The sequence below is a fragment of the Rattus norvegicus genome, chromosome 5, assembly GCF_021556685.1.
Source record: "Rattus norvegicus strain SHRSP/BbbUtx chromosome 5, alternate assembly SHRSP_T2T, whole genome shotgun sequence".
Lineage (NCBI taxonomy): Eukaryota > Metazoa > Chordata > Mammalia > Rodentia > Muridae > Rattus > Rattus norvegicus.
The window spans coordinates 133894141-133908423 of NC_141538.1; the positions used below are offsets into that span (position 1 = coordinate 133894141).

Genomic DNA, 14283 nt, shown 5'->3' on the forward strand with positions numbered 1-14283 from the left:
CGGGTCTGGCATGAAGACACAGGTTCTGGCCACCTGCTTTCTGTAGGCAGTCCCTTGAAGGCCCTTTTCTCTCACTTTTACACCTTGGCACTGGGTGACCCATCTGCTTCACTCCCTTCTATTAGCTACTGCTGATCTAAAGATCTCAAAGATCACCTCCCAGGGCTCTGCCCTGACTCCAGGAGCCCTCCGACACGCCTCGAAGTGCCTACCCAAATCCGGTCCTGCTGACTGCTTACTCTCGCCAGGCCTTGCAGATGTCCTCTGAGAAACTGGCCCATGTCCCCAAATTTGTCTCAGTCTGACCACTGGACTTCCACCTCTTAGCCCGAGGTCCACTGAGCCTGCCGTAGAAGCCTGCCTTTCCTTGGTCTTGTGCTATGATGGTATTTTCATTGTCTGTTTACATATTTGATTTTTTTGGCAGCTATATACTTCTGAAAATACCACCCAATTTATCATTAACCTCCAATGCCAGGATAGAGCAAATCTTGTTTAACGGCGGTGCGTGTGTGTGCGTGTGTGTGTGTGTGTGTGTGTGTGTGTGTGTGTGTGTGTAAACCCAGAGACAGATAGGAGAACAACTGGCTGAATGAAGCTTCCAGGGAATCAGTATGGTAATTATTTTATGTCCTTTAGACATGTTTTACTTTAATGTAGTGAGTCTTTGAAGAGTGCCTAAGAACATATATGCCAGTGTTAGGCACAGCAGCATGACAAAATGTTGTAAGTAAATACCACCTTCCCTGGATCTCCAGTGACCATCTCATTCACATACCTCCAAGTGCCTACACAAATCCTGTTCTGCTGACTGCTTACTCCCACCAGGCTTCACAGATGTACTCTGAGAAATTGACCCATGTCCCCAAATTTGTCTCAGCCCGGCCATTGGACTTCCACCTCTTAGCCTGAAGTCCACTGAGCCAGACGCCCTCTGGCGGTGGCGCTCAGGAGCTACGTTCCGGCACAGAGCTGGAGAGACGAGAGGGAGGAGGGAGGAGGCGCAGGCAAGGGAGGAGAGGAAAAAGTTGCGCTGGGAAGTTTGGAAAGTTGGGAAGTGGCTGCTGCGGGCTTCGCCTCCCTCCGCGCGCGTGCGAGGGAACGAGCGAGAGAGCGAGCGCGGAGCCAGCGAGCGCCTGCCATGCCCGGCAGACCCCGCCTCGCCGCGCCCGGGAGCCGAGCTCGCTCCGACTCCCTGCGGCCCGGCCCGGCCCGGCCCGCCGCGGCCCCGGCCCCCCGCCCCCCGCGCCGGGTCCTCCCCTCCCCCGCCCGGCGGCCCCAGCCCCCCGCCCGGCCCGTCTCCGCGCCGCTCTCCCGCCCTCCTCTCTCCCTCCCTCCCGGCCGCGGAGCAGCATGGCGGAGCCCGGGCAGCGGCCGCGCGGCCGCCCGCCGCCCCTCTGAGCCGGGCTCGGGGGCAGCCCGGCACCTCAGAGCCGACCCCCGCCCCGCCGCGCCCTCCGCCGCACTTGTCCCACTGCGCGCCCCCTGGAGCGCCGCGCACCCCTGGGACCCTTGCGCGCCCCGGGTGCCCAGCATAACCTGAGTTCCCCCGCTCATCCTGGGATCTCAGGACTTCCCCAGGAGCCCCGCGTACCCCCGGACCCTGACGAGGCTCCGGGACCCCCACGCGCTCTAGGACCCCTGCGCTCTCGCAGAATTCCGGGGCTCGGCCAACCCGGCTGCGCGCCCTGGTGAGGGGCCCCGCCCCAGAGGATCCCCCTCTTCCAACAGACGGAGCCCCGCCCCAGAGGGACCCCCAGGTCCGACAGGGACATCCAGCCACGCCCCAGCGGGCTCCCAGCATCTCGCGCCTGGAGCCCTGTGCTCCAGAAGATCCTCGGTGCCCAGCTGGGGGCTCCCCGCCCAGCTGAGGGGGCGCTGCCCAAGAGGGTCCCCGCGTCCGGCGGGCCCCGGCAGGATGCACGCCGCCCTGGCGGGGCCGCTGCTAGCCGCCCTCCTTGCCACCGCCCGCGCCCGCCCGCAACCCCCGGACGGAGGACAGTGCCGGCCGCCCGGATCGGTGAGCGAGCGCCTGCCCCGCCACTCTCCCGCCTGCCTGGACACTCCTGCCTGAAGGGCTTGGGTTTGGGACCAGCCTTCTCCATTCAGCCCACTCGCTCCACCTCCGCCCTCTGGGCACAGCCTGGGCTCCCTTCCCTAGCATCTGTCCTCCGGGCTCCAACTCTGAGCCCAGCCCAGCCCAGATGGTTTCTTCTTTTCTCGCGGACAGTTTCCTCTAGACTTTTGGTCTTGGTTGGAAGGTTCCCCTCTCTGTGCCGGCTTCTGACTCTCCTGTCTTTTATCCTACCTTTACCCTTTGCTCTCTTTCTGCCTTCTTCTGACTTCATCTTCCCAACACCTAGTGCCCCTTTCCCACCCTTTTGCTGTTTCATTCACACTGTACCAGGCCAGGCTTACCCTCCCTCTCCTTGCCCCTTTTTCTGACCTAAGGCTGGAGCCTCTGGTGCTGATTCTCACTCCTCTCCTTCTGTACCTAAGCTCCTACCCAGCACCTATTGTCTCAAATGCCCCTATCTCCTGAAAGGGGGTAAGAGCCCAGAGGAGAGAAACGGAAATGACAGAATGAACTTGCTTGTCTAATATTTTCCTGAGGAGACCAAGTAATTATTGCTTCTCCCAACTTTCCTCTCCAAACTGGGAATCTCTTGATTTTTTTTCCCTGCAATGCCCTTCTCTTCAATGATAGATTAATGCATTGCCAATCATCCTGAACTGGAGGCTGGGAGACCAGAACACTGTTGCAGGGTCTTCCTTTGCTACCTCATTAGCAGGGCATAGGTTGGCCTTGGGCAAGGTGCACAGCTAGCAGTCTACCTTGTGCAAGAGACCAGCCGGATAGCTGGTAGGCACTGTCTATTGTGAATTCAATTTTACAAGGTTTGTTGGTAAAGTGTGGTTCTGTGTCCACCACCCACAATAAATACTTTCATTTGTGCCAGAATCAGGTAGGAATATGTTAGGAGTTGACCTAAAGTTTCTAAGTGGTCAGTGGTCACTCCAGGGACTTTTCTAGATGGAAAACAGCTTTGCTTAGGAGATTTTTATACTGTTTTTATACTGAAAAACAAAACAAAACAAAACAGTCCTGGTATTTGGACCCCTACTCTAGGCACACAATGCTAGTGGGTACCTAGGTCACAGAAAAAGAAAGACTTGGAAATGGAGAGCCAGGTACACCTTTTTGGTGGGGAAGTTTAGAAAGCACCTAGACCATGTACATGTCTTGGGGTTAATTCTGTGAAATCCTCTCCTCCCAAACCAGCAGCTGAGACTTGGTTTGGCTTTTCGAGATTTTTAAAACGCTTTTCTCATCTGTGGTCTCAGCGAGTGGAGCAAAGTAGCCAATGCCGGTGACCTGCCCTCCAAGGAGAAAACCTTACCCACCCTATGAGTGGGAAGTAGCTGTTGAAATAGGTGTGCTATTTTTAATAGGTGTTCTGCTTTCAGTGTGCTCTTGGCATGTGTCTTCTAATGGCTGCATTTAAAAGTTATATGACTTCCTCTTTTCTTGCCAGAGCAGGACTCTCGGTCCCCCCTCTCCCCCACCCTCCCCATGAAACACCCTGGTGAAGGTTTGGCTTGGCCAAGCATGAATGTTCTCAGGTGGTATGGCAGCCCTTGGCTTTTCACAGTGAAAGCCAGTCATAAAGAGAGACTCCTTTCGTTGCCCACTTCCTCTGTGCCTGGCACCACTCTGAGGGCTTCGGAAACGTATGTTCTGTATTACACTCCTACCGATAACTCCCATTCTCACCCCCCCCCATTTTGCAGAAGAGGAAACTGAGTCTGTGGGAAGTAAAATGATGTACTGCAAGTTATTCGACTAAGAAAGGACAAAGCCAGCATTTGAATGTGGAACTTTTAGCTTGGAAAACCCTTGCCAGCGGGCCTCTGCCTTCTGGCCCCATCTACCCCTGCCATCTCTCGGTGCCAACCCTGGCTCTGCTCTGCTGCCTTTGGCCTCACTGATCTGCCTCTCCTCTTCTCTCTCCTTGTAGCAGAGGGACCTGAACTCCTTCCTGTGGACTATTCGGCGCCATCCTCCAGCCTACTTGTTTGGCACCATCCACGTTCCCTATACCCGAGTCTGGGACTTCATCCCTGACAATTCCAAAGCAGCCTTCCAGGCCAGCACTCGTGTCTACTTCGAGCTGGATCTGACAGATCCCTACACCATCTCAGCCCTGGCCAGTTGCCAGCTGCTGCCCCACGGGGAGAACCTGCAGGACGTGCTGCCAAGGGAGCTCTACTGGCGCCTGAAGCGCCACCTGGACTATGTGAAGCTGATGATGCCCTCGTGGATGACACCAGCACAGCGAGGCAAGGGCTTATATGCTGACTACCTGTTCAACGCCATTGCTGGTAACTGGGAGCGCAAGAGGCCTGTGTGGGTGATGCTCATGGTGAACTCCCTCACGGAGACAGATGTGCGCTCCCGAGGTGTGCCTGTGCTGGACCTCTACCTGGCCCAACAGGCTGAGAAAATGAAGAAGAGCACGGGAGCTGTGGAGCGGGTGGAGGAGCAGTGTCATCCTCTCAACGGGCTCAACTTCTCCCAGGTAGGAACCCTCTTGCCAGCCTAGCTAGCTGCACCAGTGTCTTGGTCCTAGTCTCTGATCTCTGCCATGCTCCAGTAGACAGCCAGAGCCAGGTCCCATCCTCCCTTCCCCCCAATCCCAAGCAAAAGCATCTCTCTGGTCCTGGAACGGCTGTCACTGGTCACTGGGCTGCTCTACTGGGGTCAGGGGAAACCACTACGTGCCAGAGTTTGGGTGTTTCTTTCCATTTCAGTGGTTCCCTGTTGGGGATATCCACTCTTCACCTGCTGTGCTTGCCTGAGCAGAAAGAATTTCCCTGGGGAGCATCAGAGTGATTCAAAACAGAAAGAGAGAGTTGCCCATTTGGGGCAGTCTTCCTCAGGCTCTGGGGGCTTCAGAGAACAAGGCTGCCCTGAGGCTGTTTGGACACACACCCGTGGGTGTGTTTATAGAAAACAGCACAGAGTCGGAAGGCATGGTGCCTAGGCTGTGCTGTCAGGTTTTGTGTACTTGGCCTCCACCAGCACTGCTTCACTGATTAACACTAAGTTCTTCATGATTCCCTGGTCCTGTGCTAAGCTCTGTGACTCTGGGGCTGCCTCCCTAAGACTGGGAGAACTTCCAGTCAGCAAGGAGAGTTTGTGGGTAATAATTTCAGAGAAATGTGCTTGCTGAAGTTTGGCAGTTCTGATTTCTGAACCTAGGGAGTAAGGGAGAGAAAGGAGGGACTTAAGAGGTTTAAAGTCTCTGGCTGTCAGAGATCTGATTCAGCAAAATGTCATTAAGAGCCTGTCTCCATGGGCAGAGGTCATTCGCAACTCACTAGTCCCAAACTCAACTCTGAGGCCCTGAGAACAATGAGTTCACATCTGTGCCTATAGAACAGAGCTGTCAACCCACGATGGGAGCTCCCGGACTTGTGGCTCCTATGAGGAGGCCCCAGTACAGGGTCTGGGTTGACGCTCTAGGTGAAGTGTGGTCTCAAGACATGTGTGCTCATCATTAAGGAGATAGACTCATAAAAAAAGCCTGGACCTCAGGATCTATCCCTGGAATCAGACCCAGTTGCTCCAGAGATGTTGCAAGTGCGTCACCAGGGAACTGCTGCTGAAGCTGATTCCCCCTTCCGAGATCTCTGGCCTTTGTTTTTCCAGGGGAAATGCAATATTGTCCCCAGGGAGGTAAGAAGCCAGATTGATTTGCCGGCCAAATGAAAGGCTGGTTTGTGAGTTCTCCTGCTGGCTCTCCCATAATTGTGGAGTCCTTACCCTGAGGGCCCGGTGGCAGGAATATTGGGGCAGTTAGTCACGCCCCGCAGGGTTCTGACTATGCCTGCCTCCATCTCCACGGGGAAAATCCTGTGTATTCTCTGCCACAGCGCCGAGCCCTCTGAACAGAGCGGCACTTTGCTTCTGAAGTGACTTTCCCCTTGCCAGCCTCGTGAGCTGATATTATCTGTGGTAGAGGGGCCCCCAGCACTCACCGCCCATCTCATTTTGGAGGCAGTTTTGTGGGAGGCCTCTCTGCCCATAGTCCTCATGTCTGGCCCCCCTAGATATCTATTTTAGGTTTGGGAGGTGAGGGATCCACTATCACCCTCTTTGTATCAACCACAGGGGAAACTGACAAGGGCTGAAGGAAGCATTGGAGCTCTCTGGTTAAACAGTCCCTGGCTTTAATCTGTCTCTCTTAAAACAACAAAACTATCTTTCTTCGGGAGTCTGGAAACACTGCTGTTCAACCAAATGACGGCTCTGGTGGGTTGAAAACATTTGCTGCGAAGTGTGTGAGCTTATGTTTTAGGAAAAGTTACTGAGAGCCGCTCATCGGCTAGCGAGGAGCCTGCTGACAGTCTCCAAAGCCTATGTTTGAAGATCAAACAGACTCCAGTTTCTGTTGCAAAAACACTCCCACCCCACCACCAGCCTGGGCCCCCGCTCTTCAAACTGTTCTTGGGTCCAGCTTCTTGAAAGGACTGTAACAAACAAATCTCAGGCAAAAGAAAACAGGGGTCCACTCCTTTCCTAATCTACACACCCTTCACCACCTGCGCGAGAGCCTGACGGCACCAATTTGTCCTCAAGCCATGTTGGAGGGAGGTGATGAAACCCCTCCTTCATCCTCTTGGGCCATCATGGGCTAACTGGGAAGAGTGGGAACCCAGAACTTGGGCAGATGTGGTTGGTGGGGATCTCCAACCTGAATCAGAAACGCAACTGCCTTCTCCATAAAATTGTATGCATGCATGCACAGTTCGATAGGAACATCTGTGATGCGTTATTGGGCTGAAATATCTGTTATGTGCATCAGTTTTTTTTTTTAATTTTTTTCTTTCCTCGAAGCATTACTGTTATTGCAAAATCAGGGGTGGGCAGTGAGGAAATGTTTAAAAGACATGAGGAAAATGCTTAAAAGACAGCTCATGTGAAAGCCTGAGATTTCAGTTTTAATTTTATGTATTTTTGTTTTCTGGGTAGAAACATGCATTTTGCTTACTGAGTAGAGAACAAAGTTTACATTGGACTTGTGGGGCAGGAGGACAGGGGAAGCTTGGGAAGCCAGCAACCTGCAGGAAGAGTAAGCCGGTCTACCAACAGGTTTTGACCTTTGGTTTCAAAAATAAACTCAAGGTGCTAGATTCAGTATCACCAAGGTTTTACCATGTGACCTTGGGCAAGTCAGTTCCTCTCCTTGGGCTCAGTTCACCCTGCCTGGGAAATCAGACACCAGGATTAGGTCATCTTTCATGCCCCTTCCAGCCCTGACATTCCATAGGACTATTCTAATCAGTTGCATGTGCCAGGCACCCAGCAGGAAGCTGCCTGTGCATTTCCATTTCACTGAATTCTCCTTGTAACCCTTTGGCTTTCTAAGGTGGGCACCAAGCATGGTTGAATGACTCGCCCAAGGCCACATGGCTAATAAGGAACAGAGCCGGTCTGCGAGACTCTAAGTGACTGAAGAACTTCCTATGTGTGGTTTCTGTTCTTGGCAGGGAGTCTTAGTGGGCTCCAGGGCAGGGGGGAAAAGAGAGAGCTACATGAGAAGTGGGCATGCCCGTCTTCCAACAGCCATCTCCACTGTCCAACCGTTGCTAGGCAACATGAAGCCCATGACTGCAGCTCTTCAGGAGGCCAAGGCAGGAGATCACAAGTTCAAGCCTACCTGGGCTGCAAAGTGAGTTCATAGCTGGGCAGCTTAGTGAGACCTTGTCTCAGAGTGTAAAGTAAAAGATGGTTAGGGATGTAGAGCTCAGTGACAGGCACTCGCTAGGTGTGAAGCACTAGGCACGAGATTCAATCTCTAGTACTACAGAGAGTGGGATGGTGGCAAGCCCCTGCTTTTGGAAGCCTGGGATGTTTAAGCTGTCAGGCCAGATCTTGTGACCATCTCGGGACCTGGAGATCCTTATCGTCTCTGCTTGCTTTATTCGGGGACTGATACTGGTGGCTTCTACTCTCTCTGGGGCAGTGGTTCTCAACCTGTGAATGGTGGCCCCTGTGACAAACCTGTATCTCCAAAGAGTTTTAATTGTGATTCATAACAGTAGCAAAATTACAGTTATGAAGTAGCAACAAAAATGATTTTATGGTTGGGGGTGGGGGGTCACCATAACAAGTGGAGCTGTATTAGAAGGTGGGAGCATCAAGGAGGTTGAGAACCACAGTGGAACTCTCAGACCCCCTCTCCTGCCCACTCACACTGTATGGTGGAGGCACTGATTGACAGCACGGAGTTAGGTGGTCTTTCTAGGTTTGGTAAGAGAACAGGGATCACGCTGCTCTGTCCATTGCTGTGTTTTGCCATCGTGCTGGTGCTATCGGTGTCTGAGAGTCATAATTGGAGCAGGCCTGCTGAAAGCGAACAAAACATTTGTGAAGTCTTCCGGTTTCCTCCTTAGGGAGTTAGAAATCACAGAATCCATTGCTGAGCTCCATCTCTATGCTGGGTGCAGCATTGGACCTTAAAGGATGTAGACTCCAGTCCCCAGGGAGGAGCTAAAAGCTTTATTGTAAAGACAGTAAGCTGAGACTTGAAATAGTTGAGTCATTGGCTTTGGTTACATAGATAGCAGGGGATTAAGAACATACATTGCTAAAACCTATGCTCTTTAATCTACAAGGTGGATTGATTTTGTTTTTTTCATAGTTCATATTTTCAAATATATGTATATATATATGCATGTTTTGGTATATGTGTGTGTTATATCATTATTGATAAGGCAAAATACAAAATACAAAAAGAAAAATAATTTAAAAGTACTAAAGCTTTTCCCCCTCTGACTTAAAAATTAAATCTTAAAGTATTCCAATATAGGAGTTCCCAAACAGGTTCTGGGTACCATCACCCAGAAGTCCATATCCAGCTTCCCATGAGACTACAGTGAAGATAGCCCCCTAATTTAGGCTAAGCCTGTACAGTTGAATACTGAATGGTCTTCTGAGTTTACATATAGTCAGAGCTTCTGTATATGTGTCTGGTTCATTAACAGGTAGAAAGTGCACTCTAAATATTTTCCTAATGAATGATGAATGATGGCCAGCAACTATGTGCATCTTTTATCCCCTTCTATAACCCAGCATGGGTGAGAAAAGTGAATGTATGAAGAAAGGTTGCATAAACCACAGCAACAAATTTCCTTTTGTTAACTTCAACAGCTTCACTGCTTCCTGAAGGGACACAAAATAGCAGAATCATCAAGTGAGTTGTTCTGGCCCCTATGAGATACTAAAACAAAACGTCTTATGCTAAGTTATTTATAAACATTGTTCATGATTCTAGAGGCTTTGAGGTTGATGATCAAGGTACCAGAAGATTCAGTATGTGATGAAGGCTCGTGCTTCATAGATGAGACTTCTCCGGTGACATAGATGGGACTACATGGTGACAAGGACAAGAGAGACTTGACAAGGTTCTGTCATCATGAGTTAGTCTTTATCAGGCAGAGCCCTGTCATCACTCGAGGGGTTAGGTGTGAGGATATGAATTTTGGAGAGACACAGGCATTCAATACATTTAGCATGGGGAGTTCTGACTCAAAGCAAGCACCTCATCTCTACCTTGCCAATGACTTCAGACTCATCACTTTCCCTTCATGAGCACAAGTTGTCTCTTTTGTTCCCATCACTGTATTAAGCTAGGCAGTTTCCAGTGCCAACTCTGTTCTGCCTTCTGTAATTCTCATGTCTGGCCCCGTACCTTAGAGGGTCTGAGCCAACCCACACCACAACTTTAAGCTTGACTTCTCTATCTTTGTCAGGTTTAGCCTTGGCTGACCATGGCCAATGCTTACCTGTCAGGAAGCTGGTTGGTTCCTGGGTGTGGGTGTACGCGATCCTGCTGTAAATCTGCAGAGCAGAGAGAGCCTCTTAACCTGTTGTGGCATAGTCTGCTTGACCCCTAACCCCAGGCTTGATTCTTTTCTTCATTAAGGTTCACCACTTTCTTCATTTCATTACTTATTAACTAGAGCAGCCACAGTGCAGTGCAGTGCAGTACAGTATCTGGGCCAGAGACCTGGAAATGAATGCCATAGATTTTCGCCTGCTGAGAACTCATGACCTGAGAATGTGCATTGCTTTTGTACCCTGAGAGATGGGTGTTAGTCTTGCTTTATGGTAGAAAACTATTGAGCCCCACAGTATCTGAATATTAGTGGTTCCTATGTCCTGGTTCTTCCTACTTCATAACGAGACCAGCTCTTCCTTCTGCTCCTTGTCACATGTCCAGAGCTTTCAGAACCAGTCACTAACTCCCAGATTCTCCAAGAATGCCTATTTCTAAGGGCTGGGGCTCTCTCTGAGCTTCTGTGGCAGACAACCCTCGAGTTCACATTGTTGGGCCCCTCAGCTTGCCTTCTGTGAGACCTGAGTGCTCACCGTTGGGTGGAGGAAATAAACACGGGCCATGTAATGTGGGCCCTCAGGCTGAACCTCAGGACACATTAACTGTCTTGTCTCTGACATTCTTAATCAGGGGGTAGATTCAGCACAGTCTGTTCTCAGGTGGCTTATTGTAGCTCTAGAACCAGGCCTGGAAAACAGTCCACCAGTCCCTGTCGTGCCTCCCACTCACAGCCCTGTGACCAGGAGCTGTTCTGCAACTGTCACATGGGGAGGCTGTCCCTATGGTAGCACAGCCTCATAGGTACACATGGATGGCTTCTGGGTCCAAGTGGCAATTTGCAAAGAAAGGTCCTAATGACACTGAAGGCTCCATCTGTCTCATCTCTGACCTGATTGACCCAAACCTTGATATCTGTCTTGTCTGAATGGGGGCCTGAGCGTCAGGTGGCAGACACAGAGGCAGAAACACAGGACAGGTTAGGCACCTCCATCAAAGGACAAGGAGTTCCCAAAACTGAAGGTGATGAAGCTCGAATCATAAACTCACAGTGAAACTTCCAGCCCCAGGACTTCTCTACCCAGGAGTCCAAACTCCGAGGCACGGAAAAACCAAAGAATGGTGAAATCTTAGAACCTTCAGCTCTGAGACATTTTTGGACCGGAAGAATCTTCACGTCATGAAATCCTAGCCTCTGAGCTTTGAAGCATTTTCAGCTCATCAACACAGACTTCTAAAATCTTGGAGTTGGAAGGGGCCATTTCTCAAGAATTCCAAGAAGCCCCATCTGCAAGCACGTCTGATCTCCTTCCCCCACAAGCCACCCTCTACTCCGCGGCGGCTAGAGAGAAAGCCATCCTTACCGCCAAAGCACTTTCTGATGGAGATAAAACTGTGCGCGTGCCTTTGTTAATAGTTCCCATTTGGACTTCTCTCAAAGCCAGAGAGAGTTTGCCTGGTAGAGCAGCCTTCCTAGGGAGGAAACTGAAGAATGCTGGCAAGCACCACAGCTGCCAGCCCCACGGCTGACGCTCCTTCTCCTCTGAATTTGCTTCTAAACATTACCCACTTCACTCCCTTTTATCTCCCATCACTGGCTCTCCGTCCACCCACTTAATCCACAGGCAGCCGGTGGCCTAGCCTTCAGCTTTGCTTCGTGGCTGCCAAGCTGTCTCGCCAGGCTGCTCCTCCAGGATCTGCAGCAGGCTTTTAAATCTGCTCAGTACATCCTGCTTCAAGCCTGGAAACACAGTGGCTTCTGCTGAGCCCCCTCCTTCTCCAGGAATTTCCTCCTTTTCTCTTCTGCTTCCGAATCCCCCAATATTTTGATTTTTTTTAACGCTCAGCTCAAAGCTGAACCTCTTTCAGGAAGTCTTCCTAGAATGCTGTCAGGCTTGAACTGGTGAAGACTTGGCCCGGAGATTTCTTTTATGGCCACGCCACATGTAGTGTTTCCCTCAGTGGAATTCTTTATGGAATTTTATGACATTCTTTCAACACTTCTATATTTGACTTTATTACTTGGGCAGACTTTCTTTCCTGACTCTAACCTAGTCCAACATGTGCTCACAAATGATTGCGAAATTGAGCCAGGTATGCTCCATCTCTGTGGGGTAGCATGGTTGGCTACGCTAACTAAAAGGTGAGGCTCTGCTAGCTTCTGTGTCTCAGATGTGAGATGTGTTCCGTGCCCGCAGCACCATCCCTGGCATCCACGTATCCTTCGTAGACGCACCACTCTCCATCCTGGTAGAGCTTGTCATTTTCTCTTCTTTATTTGTTATTTAGGATCAAAGCACCCCTCCCCCATACCACAAGTGCCAGAGCATCTCCGGGCTCATCTCCCTGCAATGTCTTTTCACATCCAAACATCTAATTGTGTCCTTCTGTGAGCCTCTGGTTTGGGAGGCTCCAATAACACTGAGCTGTATAATCTCTCTCTCTCTCTCCTCCCTTCACTACAGTCCTTGGTCATGGCTCCACACGTTATCTTATCCGTTCCCTGCTACTTGAGGGCCCTTCCCAGCTTTTATTGTCTGTCTAGCTCCTTCTCACCTGAATGGGCTGTCCTTGTTTTTTTGTTTTGTTTTGTTTTAAAAGCCTGCACTTTTCAAGCAAGCGCTGCTTCATAGTAAGACCTCATCTCTGGTCACTGGGTTATGGAATAACATTATTTGACAGTTTCGTGAAGTTTAGGTGCAACAATCTGGCTGCCTAATAGCACTGTGTTTTGAAAGGCCTGATAGATAGGTTGTACTTGGCCCACTCTGAATGCCTGGCTACCCTTAAAGAGAGTCAGGACGTCATTAGAGGAGACGCATACATGTGTGGGCCCCAGGACCATATCTGCAGGACAGCCTTGGACTTGGCATAGGTGTACCGTACACCTATTGCTGGAGCTAAGTTTCTCCTTATTGACCCAGAGGGAACCAGCCAGCGCCTCAGCTGCATCCCCTGTCCTGCAGGCAGTGGGCATGCACATCTCTCTATCCCAAATGCCCAGGCTTGCTCACCTTTTATTCCTGGGCTCCTTTCTTTCCTACCCACTGGGTCAAGAAGGGCAGGAAGGAACACTGAACGTTTCCTTTCCATTTGCCGTGACCTGGGAACTTGTGTTCTTTGCATAAGGCTCCTGGGTTCTCCGTCATTTCAGCCGCATCCTGGTTAGATTTTACCCTCAGAAGCCCATATTCATTCCTACCTAAAGTCTCTTAGACACCATGGGACAGATTCAGTTCAGGAGCACCCTTCATTGGGAAGTGTTCCATGTACTTATTAGGACCACAAATAACCCCAGGCAAGTTACCCGTCTTTGTCTTTGTTTCCTCGGCTGTCTGTACCTCATGAGGTACTTTGTGGGCTGATTGGTCTAAAGCACTGTAGCATAGTATTTTATTTTTCATTTTTATTTTTAAAATCCCACTCAGGGTACAGTTCTTTCCCAGAAACGTTTCCAGCTCCTATGTGTGCCTCATATACATGATATGCATGTATTAGAGGTGGCCATGGAGAACACTCACACTGATGTGTGCTGGTGTATGTGTGTGGGGTGCTGCTCTTTTCAGGCAGAGAGAAGCCAGGAAAGCTAGAGAACACAGTATGCACTGAACAGCCCCCTCCACCACACTTCTGACTGTAGGGACACTTCCAGGAGCCAAGAGGCACCTCTGACATTCCTTCTGTGGGAGAGTACAGCCCTACCCAGAATCCCTGGTACAAAGGGAAAGGGCAACACCTCACAAACCCCAGCCAGTCCTTCCCTCCTTCCACCCTATCAAGGTTATTTAAGGTTTTCTGCCGTATATTATCTCTACGGACTTAATGTGCCTTAAGTGTCATTTAAGCCTCGAGTCCCATTTGAAAGACCCATTTAGTGATAAAGATAGAGTGGAGAAAGGCCAATTAGAAATCTGGCTCATTTTAAAAAGCCTTATTTTCCATAAGGTTCCCTTCTCTGAGCTGGTTGGCCTTAAGTTTGAGAAATGACAAGAGTCTACCTGTCAACCTTTCCAACTAGGTATGCCCCAGTTGCATGTGTTCTCTAGAGCTTTTCCTCTTGTCCTAGAGCAGCTAGGACACCGCCCCCAGTCCCCTCCCTTTTGCTACTTCATCCTCCACAGCCCACTTCTCTTTGTGTGGTTACTGAGCTCAGAAATGGTGCTGGATTTGCTCTACGGTCACTCAGGCCAGGTGTTGGGACTATAGGCGTGTCCCCCCAATCTCCAGCGGTGTAGATGTGACATCACTAGACCTCAAGCACTTTTGAGCACTAGGCTCTGTGTGCAGCTTGAAGAGCTGTGGGCTGGTCATGGGTTGGATAAACTGATATACTTTGGGACACCTCCAGCCACAACACTCAGCCGCTGTGCTTGATCTTCAC

The 14283-nt window shown here is 50.6% G+C and overlaps 1 protein-coding gene and 1 long non-coding RNA gene across 7 annotated transcripts in view; one reads left to right on the forward strand and one right to left on the reverse strand.

Annotated features, from left to right (window-relative positions):
• The window catches only part of LOC148005982 (uncharacterized), an 89954-nt gene extending 87447 nt beyond the window's left edge, over window positions 1–2507 (reverse strand). The window contains exon 1 of the long non-coding RNA XR_015620424.1: window positions 2447–2507. This is a non-coding gene — a long non-coding RNA (uncharacterized LOC148005982). The remainder of the gene's footprint in view (window positions 1–2446) is intronic.
• Window positions 1323–14283, forward strand: part of Trabd2b (TraB domain containing 2B) — a 218620-nt gene continuing 205659 nt past the window's right edge. For 5 of the 6 annotated variants that reach the window (XR_015620078.1, XM_087551219.1, XM_087551220.1 and 2 more), the window contains exons 1-2: window positions 1323–2020; window positions 4020–4580. Coding sequence is in view for 5 of the 6 variants with exons in the window: in XM_087551219.1 (XP_087407345.1) it covers window positions 1919–2020; window positions 4020–4580 (663 nt within the window). In the remaining variant the exon portion in view is untranslated. 6 annotated transcript variants of the gene reach the window in all.